Consider the following 15,989-nt stretch of genomic DNA (forward strand, 5'->3'; position numbering starts at 1 on the left):
CATTCATGCGGTTAATCTGAGAAGTGGAAGAGTGAGGATTTAGCCCCAGTGCACAAATAAGTGTACGGGTTGTTTTACAACTTTGGGTTTAATTCTGAAAATACAGGTCATTGTTTGATTTAGATTCACTGAGAATTTTAATTAGAGGTCTCAAAAACTCTACCTTAAAAAATATATATCTGAAATATATCTGACTCTTACCAACATTTGACAGTCAAGTTACAGCCCTCCTTAAACCTGAAAGGAAATTGATGACGTCGTGTTACTTTAGTCGCATAGCCTCATCAGGCTCAGTTTCTTCTCTTTTCCTATTTTCAGGCTTTCACAGTGGTGACTGTCTTCAATTCCATGACTTTTGCTTTGAAAGTTACACCGTTCTCAGTAAAGTCCCTCTCAGAAGCATCCGTTGCTGTCGACAGATTTAAGGTAAGTGGCTCCCTTCCCTCCTCCGTGTCAGGAGCTGTGGCAAAACTAACTGCTGCCTTTATTCCAATGGGCCACATGGGCTGGCTGCACTTGGCTTTTTTCACCTTTAGCCTTTCGGCAAGTTGGTAAGAAAGGGGGCAGTGGAAGAGGCTCAGGGGACCTTTTCAAAGAAATATGAATTTTTACCTTTTGTAGACAGCCTAGTTCTGGGCTTCCAAAATTTCAGTGTTCCCCTTCAGAGGTAGTCCCTTCTGCCTGGACCTAACATGGATATATGTTATAATTTACTGGGTCTTTAAGTGATTCAAACCTAGGCAATTAGAATTATCAGGAGGCTGTCAGCTTTTTCTCACCTTGATTTGCATCTACCTCTACCAAAATACTGTCGGGAATAAGCTCTTTTTGATTCTTTTCCCTGCCCTGTGGTTGCCACTCATGATACAGGTAACGCAGTGACATGGGAATAGTCATAAGACTAGATCATACTGAGAACTGCAGTTAAGTACGTATCAGGGTTTTTTTTTTTCCTTGCAGGTGGTTAGTTGATTGTGCCTTGACTGTGTTTTTTGTGCCTTCAGAATAATACAAATACATGATACAAGAGGTAGATATATTTGGGAGGGTGGAGGGAGATAGATATTTGAAAGTGGTTAATACTTAAAAAAAAAAAACGTCCAGCACCTGTGTGGCTGGACTCTCTTGACAAAGCCACTGCAGAGAGTAGCTCCTGCTAATTCTTCTTGGCTGCTGAGAGCAATACGAAAGCAAGATCTTGAAGGCTTGAAGCTCAGGTGTTTGAGGGATTAATATCATCACCTTAGGTGTTCAGCAGAAAACAAATTGGGTTTTCCTCTTAAGAAGCATGGGGAATAGCTTCCCAAGATTTATTTATATCTTACTTGTTTATGGTTAACCAGGTGAATTTTGTTTGGTCAAGAAAGCTAGTCCTCAAGAATGTGCCCCCCGACCCTAGCCCCAAGCCCTCCCTCGCCCCAGCCTGGCTACTAGAAGGCCAAGATCCAGAGCCACGTGAAAAGAAATGGTCTAATTGTAATCAGAGCCTTATTTTGCAGAACGCACAATATCTAGTTTTGAAGAACGCAGATTTTTTTTTTGTAAATTTAAAAAATCTTATTGGCTCTATTCAGTGATTCATGAATTGGGCAACATCCAATCTAGCAACCAGAAGGAGCTCCGAGAAGCTGTACAAGATGAAAGACTTTTATAGGTAGAAGGGAGCAGGAACAAGGAAGTTCTTCTAGGCAGAAAATCGCATTGGTTATTACAAGGTTACTTTCCTTTAGGGGATGGCAGGGGTCTATCAGGCAGGTTACCTAACTAGTGCTGATCAGGTGATTCCTGATTGACTTGTTTAATATTCCATTTCTGGGAGAGCTGAAACTATAGTTAAGTCTCAGTTTGGTGACATGGGGCTTAGCATAAGTGACTCCATTTGGGGCCTGTTGTCTTGTTTATAACAGCCCACAGGAAGCAGACCAGAGCTCATCCTAAATGGATCAATTTCCTCCTAAAAGAAAAACGCAACATTTTATATAAGATTTAACCAAGACCTAGAGTCTCATAATATAATATTCAAAATGCCCAGGATACAATCCAACATTACTCTGCATACAAAGAAAGTCTAGATACTGAGATGACCCAAATGTTGGAATTATCAGAAAAAGACCTTAGAAATGAAAAGGTAGAAAGTCTCAGCAGAGAAATAGAAGATATAGAAAATAACCAAATAAAAAAATTTTAAGCTAAGAAAATATATTAATCAAAATTTGAAAATATATTGGATGGACTTAGTAGCAGAATACAGGTGACAAAGGAAGTCTGTGAACTTGAAGACAGATCAGTTGAAATTATCTGTGATAAACAGAATGTCCACCCCTAAGGCAGATGTTTTGAGCATAAATTTGTCCCCCTATTTGTTTCTCTGTCCTTTTTAGTGAATGGCTTTGGTGGCATTTTGGACGAAGGAATAGGAATTTATAGTACAGATTGTTCACACACCACCCCAACCCCCTTATTTCTCGAGAGCTCTCTTCTTTTCACTTACTAGTGAGAACCTGTTTTAGCAGGTGGCTTCTCACGCTACAGATCCTTCCTCTATCCAGGAAGCTTCAGAGTTAATAATAGAAGCAAAATCACCCCCAGCTCTGTTGTATGCCTCATGAGAATGAGTCTCATTCTAGCTAATTCCTCTTGGCAAATCTCCTCCTTCCCCCCCGCCTCCACTTCTGGGAGGATGATAACTTTAGAAAGGCAGTGAGAAGCCACCTTGTAACTTTTCTGATAAGACAGTCACCAGTATAGTGTTGCCAGGTTTAGCAAATAAAAACACAGGCCACCCAGTTAAAACTGCATGAGACGTACTTATACTAAAAGACTATTCATTATTTATCTGGAATCAAAATTTAACTAGGCATCCTGTATTTTATCTGGCAACCCTATGAGTAGTCTCTCCTCTTCTGCTCAAAAGATACATTCTGATTTGATTGCTTCAGTGAGTGAGAGTAGTGTTTTGATGTAAAGTTGAGGTTTATGGTTTATGTATCTCTAAGATTCTGTTGTCCTGGCAGGTGCAAATCCAAGTAGATATAAATTTAGGTGTGTGGGGCGCTTGTGTGCCTCAGCATGTCCAGGCACAGTGACCTGAAGCTGAAATCCTTCTGGGAGGAGTGCGGGGCTGCAGGGAGCCTGTGGGAAGGGAAAGTGTGGACGAGCTGTGCAAGCCAGAGGCACTAGCATAGTTTTTATAGTGCATGAGGCCTACAAGACCCATTTAGTAACTCTTTAGGAGAGAGAAATGATAGGAATTCTGTCAGCATATGGTTTCACTCTGTGAAGGTGGGCAGAATATTTGTCATGTTATTCTCAGCCCAGTCTCTTAGGAAGGCTCTGAGCAAATGAAACCAATGGCTCTTTTCAGAAAACTGAACTTTAAAAAAAAAACTACTTTTTTTAAAGGTTGACCAAGAGTGAAGATTATCTAGGAGATTTAGAAACATGACATTTCTGGGAAGATCAGGGATTGGGAATGGATAGGAGACGTGCCAATTTAGGGATGCAAAGAGCAAGCTAGGAGTTTAGGATTTAGGAGAAAGAGCTTGCTCTTAGGCGAGGGGATTATATGGTACATTTAATAGCACCTGCAAACTTTAAAATAGTTGGGGGTTCTCGGTAACTAAGCAAAGAGTCCTGCCATTAAAAGCCATCTTTTCTCTAAAGACTTTCTAACGTTTAAAAAAAATTTTAATCGTACTGGGAATCCAAATGGGATAGCACCCTATAGGGAAGATCACTGGGTTAAGGGAGGTGTCAGAAGTGGGTTCAAAGTCATGGTCACATGTTGGTCCTGGGCAGAGGTTTATTATGGTCACTGTTTCAGATCTAATTTCAGAGACATTTAGTTTTTCAAGCATTCCATTTCTCTTCCCCTGATATACCTCAGTGGGACTTGGGGAATGAGTGGGAGGGAAGAGTCTTTCTTTCTTCCCAAGGATGTTTCTGAGGGAGATACCCTTCCCTTCCACGCAAGCCCTTTGTTTGAATTCTCACAAGTTCCGAGGCAGGACTTGGAAGACATGAGAACTTGTTGGCGAGAAGATGTACTCCGCCGTCAATAGAACCTTAGGTACTCCTTTCTAACCGGAGTGAGCTAGGCCTGGTCACAATCTCAGCGCTGCCTCTCCCCCTGACATGTGCATGAGGGAAGTGCCTAGGCTTGGGGGTTCTGCAGGAGTGGTCTGGAAGGCAGACAGAGTGATGAGGGTCTGAGCAGGGGAGCAGCGTGGCTGCCCTTTGGTTTCCCTGCTTGCATTTTACTACCTGCTACTCAGCGACTCATGAGTGAGAACAGGGGCTGCAGACCAGTCAGTTAAATAGCCCTTGGCCCACATTAGACTGGTGGAAAAGGAAAGTAGTTTAGCATGTAACTGGTAGCGTCGAGTGTTGGGCCAGTTAAGTAGGCCCCTGTCCATCCCGAGGGTGTCCCCACACTCCCGTGACCTCTCCGTGGGCCTGAGGCTGGGCTACACTAATGAGCTACCTTTTGCCCTTCAGCTTCCTTCCACTGTATAGCCTGATGTGTTTTGCTTCGTGAGTGTACGCCCTAGGCTTGTCTCCCTGGTCTTGATCCAGTGTCTCATCTTTGCACCTCTCTCACAACTCCTATCAGAGTTTGTTTCTAATGGAAGAGGTTCACATGATACAGAAAAAACCAGCCAGCCCTCACATCACGATAGAGATGAAAAATGCCACCTTGGCATGGGACTCCTCCCACTCCAGTCTCCAGAACTCACCCAAGCTGACCCCCAAAACGAAAAAAGACAAGAGGGCTGCCAGGGGCAAGAAAGAGAAGGTGAGGCAGCTGCAGCCCACTGAGCATCAGGCGGTGCTGGCAGAGCAGAAGGGCCACCTCCTGCTGGACAGTGATGAGCGGCCCAGTCCTGAGGAGGAAGAGGGCAAGCACACCCACCTGGGGAACCTCCGCCTGCAGAGGACGCTGTACAACATCGACTTGGAAATTGAAGAGGTAACCATCTACCAGGTGTCTATCTGGGAGTGGTTTTGAACTAAAGAGCAAATCTGGCCAGTTCCGCCTCTAGAAGGGATATTTAGGCATTTAACAATAGAAATGAATAACAACTGCTCTCATGAGATACTCATTTTATAAGCAAGGAAATGAAGCATTCGAGCGGGTTTTCCGCAATTTTGCCCTGAATAGATCTGATTTAGTTGTACGTGAGCTGTAATAATGATTTCTAGTTATTGTAGGTCTGCATGAGCTTCTTATTAGCACTGGGCTGTGCATAGCACGGAACCTGACATATAATAGGTACTCTCAGTGATGCTGTGCTCAGCAGTTCTATTGTAACTTTATTTTTTAAGGAAAGGATCGTTATGGTATATGATGTCACGGCCCAGGTAACACAGGACTAGAGTCTCCCACAGGTCCTCCTATAGAGAGTGGCTGCCATAGACACTTCAGGTTTAAGGCTTTTAAAATACAGAATGTGACTGGGAGCCAGCGCCATGTTGAGGGCTGCAGCAGCCAGAGGGTCCCAGGTGTATATATATCTACTCATTCCATTTTTGAGTGCCAGCTCCCTGCCAGGCACTGTTACAGAGTTGTGGATAGAGCAGTGAAAAACCAAATAGGCCCAAATCCCTGCCCCCCTGGAGTTTACCTTCTTCTGAGCAAAGATAGATGGTAAACAAGTAAAAGGGCTACGAAGAAAGGGGATAGAGTGCTTGCTGGGGGGGGGGGGGGGGGGGGGGGGGGGGAGCAGGTGTGCTCAATTTAAATAGGCCTCTTAAGGGAAGGCCTCATTTAAACTAATATCCCACCTGCCATGCGGCCCAGTCAAAAAAAGAAAAAAAAAAGTAATAACAGGCATAATGCATTTGTTACAAATTGAAGGCTTCTGACAACCCTGCATCAAGGAAGCCTGTAGGCATTTTTCCGTCAGCATTTGCTTACTTCATGTCGCTGTCACGTTTTGGTAATTCTCAAAATATTTCAAACCCTCCACCAGGAAAATGATTATGACTCATTGAAGACTCAGATGATGGTTAGCATTTTTTAGTAATAAAGTGTTTTTAAATTGGTATTTACATTGTTTTTCTTAGACATAATGTAATTGCACGTTTAGTAGACTAAAGTATAGCGTAAACATAACTTATATATACACCGGGAAACCAAAACATTCGTGTGACTCGCTTCATTGCGATATTTGCTTTACTGCGGTGGTCTGGAAGCAGACCCACAATATGTCCAAGGTATGCCTGTATTTGAGCAAAGGCTTGAAGGAGCGAGCCATATGGATACGTGGAGGAAGAAGAGCATTCAGGCAGAGGGAACAGAAGCACAAAGGCCCCGAGTGTGCAGCGTGCCTGTCACAAGAGCAGAGTGAGCATGGGAGAGAGGGGAGGGTGCTGAGGGCAGAGAGGCTTGGGGTGCCAGAGCCTCCTGGAATGATTTCCGCTTTACTCTGAACGGATAGAGAAGCCGTTAGAGGGTTTGGAGGAGAAGAGTGATGCGATCTGACTTACGTATGAAGAGAATCATTCTAGCTTCTGGATTCAGAAGAGTATGTAGGGAAACAAGGAGGGAAGTGAGAAGAACCAAGGAAAAACATAAGAGTTTTCTGGACCAAGGGTGGTGGTAATGGAGGTCGTAAGGAATGTTCATCTACTTAATTGGAAGTGGGCTTAGGGGGTACTAATGCGGTGTGAGGCCTGTTACACAGATCCAGAGCTGGACTAAAGGGAAAACAAAAAGCTCCCAGCTCTTGGAAGCTATAGATAAGAGCTGGGGGAGATGGTCCTCTATGAGACCACCTGCAACAACTAGCATGGTTCATCCCTGGCGGGCACACAAGTCAGTTTTTATAGCTCCAATTAACTTTTTAAAAAATTAATTAATTAATTTTTAAACTTTTGCCTGTGTTGGGTCTTTGTTGCTGCGCAAGGGCTTTCTCTAGTTGTGGCGAGCGGGGGCTACTCTTCGTTGCGGTGCACGGGCTTCTCATTATGGTGGCTTCTCTTGTTGCAGAGCATGGGCTCTAGGCTCACGGGCTTCAGTAGTTGTGGCACACGGGCTCAGTAGTTGTGGCTCGCGGGTTCTAGAGCGCAGGCTCAGTAGTTGTGGCGCACAGCCTTAGTTGCTCCGCGGCATGTGGGATCTTCCCGGACCAGGGCTCAAACCCCTGTCCCCTGCATTGGCAGGCAGATTCTTAACCAGTGTGCCACCAGGGAAGTCCAGACTTCAATTAACTTTTAACGGCAGGCTCCTTATTTAATAACGATTATCTTGATTGAGGCAACTATATCACATCGCTGATCAGCTCTATTAGAGGATTATTCCTTGTAATCAGCTGAAATTTACTCTTCTCCTTTCTATCTGTTGATCCTCCTTCTGCCCTTTACCATCCACGTTCACATGACAGACCTTTAGCTATTTGAAGAGATACCACAATTCCCCCAGCCCCCCTCTTTAGGGAAGAGGTAGGAAGTTAATATTCACCTGATGTCTTCTGTGCCCCAGGCACTTACTTCATTGTTGACATCTTTAGTGACCATTTAGTCATCGGAACAGCGTATTCTCTGTTTTAACCTGACCGACCTGAGCAGAGTCTGAGCCTGTGACTTGGTCTCCTCATCATGACCGGGCTGTAATCTTTCAACTTCCTGAACCATGTCAAAAACTTTGTCCATTATACTTTTATTAAGTACCAGACACTGTGTTTGGTCCTGCAAGGATGGCTCCTTCCAAGTTGCTCAAAGCTCAGTTAGAGAGACAGTATTCATTTAAGTAATAAGACCAAGTCCACACAATTGGAAAGTGCTGGTGGAGCTGGGATTCAAATCAAGACCTGTCTGCCTCCAGAATCCACGCTCTTTCCACACCACCACTCTCCGTGCCTCTCCTCGCTGCCAGTCTTGAGGCAACAGAGTGTTGCTGAACAAGTGGCCCTGTTAATATCATGTCTGTTCTTGAAAACGTTTAACACTGCCCGTGGAGAACTCATCATTTTGCCTGAGGATATTCAGTTAATCACAGGCTTGGTTTTCCACTTTCATGTGGGATTGATGGTAAAAATATGCCCTCAGATTCTTGGAGGTGTTTTGTAGAAAAATGGAAACAACAGTGCACAGTGCACATAATTTTTATGAAAATGATTTATAGACCCTGGAGAAAAAAATCATATAAAATAAAATGAAAATAAAGTAATTTTCAAGAGTCCTGTCCTCTTTTCCAAAAACAACAAGAAAAATAAACAAGTTATCAAAAAGCATGGGTTACCAACAAAGTAGGAAAGGGGGTAGGCCTTTCTAAAAGTGATGTGGGATACCTTAATGTCTGTCACATATTTAATTTTTCCAAAAGGCTTACACATCTGTTACCTCAGTGCATCCCCACAGAAACCCTATGACGTGGGTGGCTGATGAGGGAGAAAAGAGGTAAGTGACTTGCTGTGTCCTCAGGATGACATTCCCATAGTGATGGACTGTCGTTAACATTTTTTTCTTCAAAGAAATCCGAAGTCCTAGAGATGAATGGTCAGTAGTGCTTTAACGACCTTCCTCTCTCGTGTGCTTTGTCCAGGGTAAACTGGTTGGAATCTGTGGCAGTGTGGGAAGTGGAAAAACCTCTCTCATTTCATCCATTTTAGGCCAGGTAAGATTTTGTGATTGTCCTTGGCATTTTCTGCTTCTTTCTCTGGATTCTGCTTAGCCAGAGTCTCAGGAAAAATGAACTTATTTCCTGAAGAGAGTCAGGAAAGGTGGAAACAAAATGACCCTAGGTCTGTATCATACCCCGCCCCCTGCCTTTCCTACCCCTTAACAACAGCACTGTATCTGGAAGGGGGCTGAATGACTGATTGGTACCCAGCTGGAGTCATTTGTTTCTCTTGCCTTCTTTTATTCAGCATGTATTTACTGAGTGCCATAGGTATGCCGGACAGTGTGTTGGGAAATGTCAGAGGTAAGGGATGGACAGACTGCAGACTGCCAACAAATGGACCAGCCTCACCAGCCTCTCTCTCAGAGAGAGAGCCTTCAGGATTTGATCTAGAAGTAAAGACCCACTCCGTTTTCAGCCTAACCATTGAAAGAATTATGCCCTCAAGGAGTCCATGGTCTGGGACTTCCCTGGAGGTCCAGTGGTTAAGACTCCATGCTCCCACTGCAGGGGGCGCGGGTTTGATCCCTGGTTGCAGAATCAAGATCCCGCATGCCACGTGGCGCTGCCCCCCCCAAAAAAAAAAAAGAGGAGTGTCCATGGTCTGATTGGGGTGCTGGGCCTTCTAGACACACAAGCACAGCACAGGGCAGTGAGTGAATAGTGCTCAGAGGGCCCAGAAGAAGGCTGTCAGCATTTGGATTAAACTAGCTTGACTTGTTGGGTGAGATGAGGATAAACTTAAGGTTATTCCTCCTGGTGGATGAAGTCCTCTGAGTCATTTTTCCATATTGAGGAAATTAAACAAATGGGAGAAGGAGCTGGGGAAGATTGTTTTGTGGAATATTTGGTCCTGTTCAGCGTCACTGTCACAGTTGATGGAGTTGTGGCTCTCCTCTAGAGCAGTGGTGCCCGGGGTGGTCTGAGGAAGCCTGTATTCAAATCATCTGGAGGTGCAGCTTCCCACCCACACCCGCTTCTGCCTTATGAGGCTGTACAGTGGTTGGGCTCAGCCAGTGGTCTTCGTAAAAAACCAAAGACCTCCTGTGTAATTTCTGATCATCAGCCAGATTTCAGGGCCAGTGATGAGAGATACAGGTGGAGTGAAGGGGAAGGAAGGGTTAGTGGGCAGCAGTTAAATTGAAAAATGAGTGGGTCTTTGCTTCTGGATCAAATCCTGACAGCCTTCTCTCTGACAGAGAGTCTGGGAATACCGGTCAGCCCTGCTTCTTTAGAGTGTAACTCTTTGTTGGCGGTCTGCAGTGTGGGGTGTTTGTACTGTAGCAGCCGAGAGAGCTGGATTTCCACAGTTAGACCCTCAGGGGGTTTCTGAACACTTGAGTGCGTTATCAGTGTACTTACCTGTTTGGGGGCAGTTGTGGTACTGCGTTACGGCCTGTGTGTGTACACTGTGCATTACCATGTTTGAGAGGACAAACTTGTATGTGCAGATTGGTTAATGAAACTGTTTCAAGCTATAGCATTCCTAACCCAAGACAAACGTCTACTGTTAGTTCCAAAAGGAACACTGAAAGAGCATAAAATGGGTAAATCGATTCATGTCGACCACTGCAATGGAAAACACAATTCAAAGCACATGGCTCATCATGTAGTCTCTTCATGTTGGAGGGGAGGGTCTGTCATCATTGTGTAGATACTCAGCAATACTAGTTGATGTCTAACTGGAATTTTTTCCCCCTCTGGTCTTCATTTTACAGAAGCAGCTGATGTAGCCAACAGCCTGTATTAATTCTGTGGATGAGTTGACCTGCGCTCATCTTGAGGCAGGGACTAGCTCTAAATCTTTACAGCATACTCCCCAGGGGAATTCTGCAGGGGCCTTCTGCTTGTGCTTCCTTCAATTAGAACAGTTTGCGGTTAGGAAAAGAGGATAATAAAGTAGCTTATGGGTTGCTGAATGAAGTATTTGTTCATTCAAGTCATGGGTTATGCTGGGCTCCCATCACACGTAAGCAAGGAGAACTTTGATTTTCTTGACTGCTGTAGCTACTGCTGTAGCTTTGCTCTCTGTGGAACAAAGGTGAGGTCCAGATTTGGGTTCAAAAAGTATCCAAGGAAATTGCCAAGATTTTCAACTCCTCTGTGGAATGTCGGGGGTTCTGCTGGCTTAGGGTGATGGTTTTGCGTTGTGATGCCATTAGATGGTGTCTCTTTCCCTAGATGTCACTTCTAGAGGGCAGCATTGCAGTCGATGGAACCTTCGCTTATGTGGCGCAGCAGGCCTGGATCCTCAATGCCACTCTGAGAGACAACATCCTCTTTGGGAAGGAATTTGATGAAGAAAGGCAAGGAATGTTTGGTTTCTGTCATGCTTTCATCTTGGCTGTGTGAGACACAGGCAGCCCGAGTCAGCAGGCTCTACCCCAACCGCGTCCCTGATGCTGGGTCTCTTTGTGTCCTTCAGATACAACTCTGTGCTGAACAGCTGCTGCCTGAGGCCTGACCTGGCTATCCTTCCCAACAGTGACCTGACGGAGGTACAAGTCTTCTGTCCCTGGTGGGCCAGGGTGTTTAGCAGAGAGGATTCTGGAAGATAGGTGGCAGGGCTATGCCAGAGCCACCTCCTAGGAGTGCATCTTAAATGCATGGGAGAAGAACCTACACGGGAGTTTTACTTTCTCTGGGACTTTCTGTTAGGAAAGCATCTGGTCCTTAGGGCAGGAATATCAACACTACCTGTTTTTTTGTTTGTTTGTTTGATTTTTGCGGTACGTGGGCCTCTCACTGTTGTGGCCTCTCCCGTTGCGGAGCGCAGGCTCCGGATGCGCAGGCTCAGCGGCCATGGCTCACGGGCCCAGCCGCTCTGCGGCATGTGGGATCTTCCCAGACCGGGGCACAAACCCGTGTCCCCTGCATCAGCAGGCAGACCCTCAACCACTGTGCCACCAGGGAAGCCCCAACACTACCTGTTTTAAGCATATAAATATTTCATGTCATGTGGATTTTAAACAAAATCCCATTGTTGGTTCAGAATTCATGTTTTCTACCCTATTCATTTTTCTTTTTTTTTGGCGTTATGCGGGCCTTTCACTGTCGTGGCCTCTCCCATCGTGGAGCACAGGCTCTGGACGCGCAGGCTCAGTGGCCATGGCTCACGGGCCCAGCCGCTCCGCAGCATGTGGGATCTTCCCGGACTGGACTGGAGCACGGACCCGTGTCCCCTGCATCAGCAGGCGGACTCTCAACCACTGTACCACCAGGGAAGCCCCTACCCTATTCATTTTTAAAACCAAAGTCAAGCATGTGCTTGTTGAGCTTCTTCCCCTGAACTTCATTCTGCCAACTTCCTTACTCACACATGGTTTCTAGAGAGGCCTCTCCCTCTAGAAAGAAAGAGTCCTTAGCACAAACCCGCCTTTCTTTGCTTCTCTGCCCTGGAACAGTTCCCAGAGGCTTGTCTTTGGAACTGGCTAGTGCCTTCAGTGTTGACACTCACCTCCCATGACCTGTCCTGGAGGTCTCCGGGGCTGACTCTTTTATTCAGCTGACTTCAGTTTAAGCCCTCAAACCAGATTTGAATGGTTTGATTAGTTGACTGGTTCTCAGATCCTGGTCCCCTGATAAGCAGCAAATCAGTAGCATCACTGCAGATTCTCAGCCACACCCAAGACCTACTGAATCCAAGACTCTAAGGGTGGGGCTCCACAATATGTTTTAACAAGCCCTGCAGGTAATTCTCATACATGTTCTTATTTGAAAACCTCTGAATTAATTGAATTTTTTTTAGATAAGATTTTTTTAAAAATACAGAGCCAGTTGCCGTTTGACAATTGATTTTTTTTCATTCGTTTATTTAGTAATATTTATTAAGTGCTTGTTATATGCCAGCTGCATGTGCAGAAGCTGCTGGGGGCACTGGGAATATAAAAGAAAAGGACAATAGTCTGTGTCCTCAAAAAGCTTACAATCGAGAGAGACATCCCGACAAATAGGCACAAAATAGGCTGATGAAAGAGTCCCCTTTCTTTTGGGTGTTAGTGGAGAGGGGGAGGGGAGACTTCACAGAGGAGAGGACGCCAGAACTGAGCAGACACAGTATAGGAGAAGGCATGACAGTGGTGGTGTGTGTTCATAATAGACACACAATTGAAAATGCTCAGATCCCAGGGTATGGAAGGGGGATTGACACTGGAGGCTGAGAGTTGCTGGGAAACCAGGTGGTAAAGGGCCTGCCTTGTCTGCCATATTTGGGGGCTTAGATTATGTTCTTTAGGACTAAGCAAGGGTGGGACATGGTCAGCTTTGTGTTTTGGAAAGGTCTTTCTGCCCATGGAGAATGGATTGTAGCGGGGCATCAAGAGGGCGTGTCGAGGCTCAGATACAGGATTGGTTAGGAGCCAGATGGTGGTGGGAGGGGAGGAGGCATCCGGGCTGATGCCCCCCCAGTTCTGTGTGGGCCCTGGAGGACATGGCAGCACTTCATCCAGGTGGGGAAGTGAAGAGAAGAAGCTGGTTTGGGTGGGGGAGATGTGAGGTGACTGGGGTGATCACTGAGCATTGTTCTGGACTTGAGCTGGAGGCTTCCCGTGCTTTCTGGGCTCCTGTAGATTGGCGAGCGCGGAGCCAACCTGAGTGGTGGGCAGCGCCAGAGGATCAGCCTCGCCCGGGCCTTGTATAGTGACCGAGACATCTACATCCTGGATGACCCCCTCAGTGCCTTAGATGCCCATGTGGGCAACCACATCTTCAACAGTGCTATCCAGAAGCACCTCAAGTCGAAGACGGTTCTGTTCATTACCCACCAGTTACAGGTATGGTGCTTCCTTCCCCAGGCTCCCCACCTTGGCTTGAGAAATCAGAAACAGGGAGGTGGGCTTGGTCCAGGTACCTTTGTGGGGCTCCTAGAGGTCCCTGGAATCACGAGTGTTCACTTGCTCAGCAAATAGCCCCCTGTCCCATTGTACTAATAAAGCTTGTTATATCAGATGGCCATCTGAGTCAGAGATCCTTGGAGCATGTTAGCTTCTGCATGTAAATCAGTAAGTAAAAGGGCTGAGAGGAGTAGACTGAAAATGGAGTTTGGGTATGAGACAGTTTGGAAAGGGTTGTGTTAACATCTATGCGCGAGTGGGAACTGTTTAGGGAAAACAAGTTCTTCTCCCTCTGTCGTTCCATGACCAGCAGCCACTTCAGAGAGCAGCTCAAGGATGTTACCATCCGCTTTGCATATGTTGTCAAGTCTGGGGGGCTAAGCCCCCATTCTGCCGCAGAAAGACTGTAATTATATGTACTTCTGAGCGCAGGGAAGGGATGTGAGGTTTAATGCAGGCCTTTGTGTGGCTTCATCAGCAGATTTATGTCAAAAATTAGAGGAACTGGTTTTTGAACTACATCACGAGGCAGGACAAACTAAAACAGGGGTTCTCAGTCTCAGCACAGTGGGGTTTGGGAGCCAGAGAGCTCCCTCTTGTGGGGGGCTTGTCCTGTGCATCCCTGGCCTCTATCCACCAGATGGCCTTAGTACCCCCTCCCCCCCAACCGTAACAACCAAAAATGTCTCCAGATATTACGAAGTATCCTCTGGGGGGCTTGTTCACCTCCAGATGAGAACCGCTGAACTAAGGTCTAGGCGTTTGGATGTATTCGCACAAGTATCAGCCACGCTGTTGTCCCTGTCTTTGTCTCCAGTACCTGGCTGACTGTGATGAAGTGATCTTCATGAAAGAGGGCTGTATTACAGAAAGAGGCACCCACGAGGAACTGATGAATCTAAATGGTGATTATGCTACCATTTTTAATAACCTGTTGCTGGGAGAGACACCCCCAGTTGAGGTAAGATTCGTGGTGTGTGTGTGTGTGTGTGTCTTTCCAGCAAGAGAGATAGGACCGTAGTGAGTGATGGAGAAATCTCAGCTGAACTCATTGTCCGTGTCTTGTTGGCAGGGGCCCTGTTCTCTGGTGACCAGACTGCTGTGCTTTAGTCCGCATACTGGTTCTATTCTGCGAGGGCAGGGTTGTGGGGTTAGAGAACCGAGGTCTTCTGTCACTGAGAGTTTATCAGCAAGGCAATGACAAGGAGAAGGACGTGGCCTCAGTGTGTGCTGCTGTTCAGTCATAACTTAGCTTCCTAAACTCCATCAAATCCTGACTGAAACATTAGGAAGCTCCTTTCTTAATAATCAAATGAATAAGGTGGCAGAGAAGAGACATTAAATACTGCATACATTTGAAAATTATCTATGGTGTCTTGGCTGCCGACTTGGCACTCATTAACTAGTACCGGCTGTGTCCCAATTCCTGGATTAGGCACTTTATAGCTGTCATCCTGTTCAGCCATTTTAACAGAGCTCTGCGGCCAGATACGATTAACCTCCACTGTACAGCTGAGGAAACGGGGGCTCAGAAGGGTTAAACAGCCTGCTGGAAAGGTCAGTTTGACTCCAAAGTGCTGCGCTGCCGGGCCTCCTGCAGCAACACGGAAAGCTGGCCGCCCGTTCTGGGCTCTGAGTTAGGCAAAGACCAGGGCGTGCGTAGAGCTGGCTCTCATATTGACCTTTTTATCCTCTGGTCGCCTTGGGTCCTAGGAGTTCACTCAGGCTGGGCTAAAAGCCGCTTCTTAGCTACTAGGTCATTTTGATGTTGAGTAGGATGAAAGCAAAAAGTTATTGGGACCTTTTCTGGGACTCTTATTTCAGTGTTTGGGTATCATCCTGTTTGATTTCAGGTTCAGTACAACTCATTGTTCATGATGTATTTTTGGCCTTTTGATATAACTCTGACATTGCGAGTGTCATCAGTAACTGCTATAGAGACACCTGATCCAGATTTGGATTTTATGATCTCTCCCTGTGACTCTCACGGTGCTTTGGGCTCTTCAGATCATTTCCTCCTCACTGTACACATGGAGGGGAAAATGAGAGGGAGAGAAGCTAAAACATGAAATGTCCAAGGAGCAAAGGAATATCGAGAGGGAGCATGTTGAGTGAAGGAGCGTGCTTTCAGTATATCACTTCACTTTCCTGAGCCTCAGTTTCCTCATCTTAAAAATGGGGGTGGCACCTGCCTCTTTGAGTTGGTGCATTTGAAATAATATGTAATGTTCTTATCCCAGTCAGTGGTCAACAAATAGTAATTTTCTCTTTAGAGAGTGCATTTATTCATGCACCATGGTAAATATAAAATTTAGAGTCCTATCTTATGTTCCAGATGTGGCTCTAAATTTTATATTATTTTCTGATTTTTTTTCACTGTCAATTTTAAAAATCTAGTTGGAGAGCAAACTGGGGTCATGAGGCTGACAGTGACATAGAATTAAATGTAATAAACTATGTATAGAGAATTTCCTGTATAAAGATATAAGAGGAACTTGGAAAGGAGAACATTAAGTAGTTTCTATTATCTCAGG

General features: G+C 45.7%; 1 protein-coding gene across 6 annotated transcripts in view; it reads left to right on the top strand.

The window, feature by feature from the left end:
* The window catches only part of ABCC5 (ATP binding cassette subfamily C member 5), an 88,500-nt gene that overhangs the window by 37,756 nt on the left and 34,755 nt on the right, over positions 1 to 15,989 (top strand). For 5 of the 6 annotated variants that reach the window (XM_027110466.1, XM_027110457.1, XM_027110476.1 and 2 more), the window contains 7 exons: positions 319 to 426; positions 4,613 to 4,969; positions 8,546 to 8,617; positions 10,805 to 10,929; positions 11,049 to 11,121; positions 13,192 to 13,395; positions 14,273 to 14,416. In XM_027110466.1, coding sequence (XP_026966267.1) covers positions 319 to 426; positions 4,613 to 4,969; positions 8,546 to 8,617; positions 10,805 to 10,929; positions 11,049 to 11,121; positions 13,192 to 13,395; positions 14,273 to 14,416 — 1,083 coding nt within the window. Of the gene's footprint in view, positions 1 to 318; positions 427 to 4,497; positions 4,970 to 8,545; positions 8,618 to 10,804; positions 10,930 to 11,048; positions 11,122 to 13,191; positions 13,396 to 14,272; positions 14,417 to 15,989 lie in introns of all 6 variants that reach the window. The other variant, XM_027110507.1, reaches the window with a different exon arrangement.

This window comes from Aethalodelphis obliquidens, unplaced genomic scaffold (genome assembly GCF_003676395.1).
Source record: "Aethalodelphis obliquidens isolate GAN/ISIS:26980383/991018 unplaced genomic scaffold, ASM367639v1 scaffold1, whole genome shotgun sequence".
Lineage (NCBI taxonomy): Eukaryota > Metazoa > Chordata > Mammalia > Artiodactyla > Delphinidae > Aethalodelphis > Aethalodelphis obliquidens.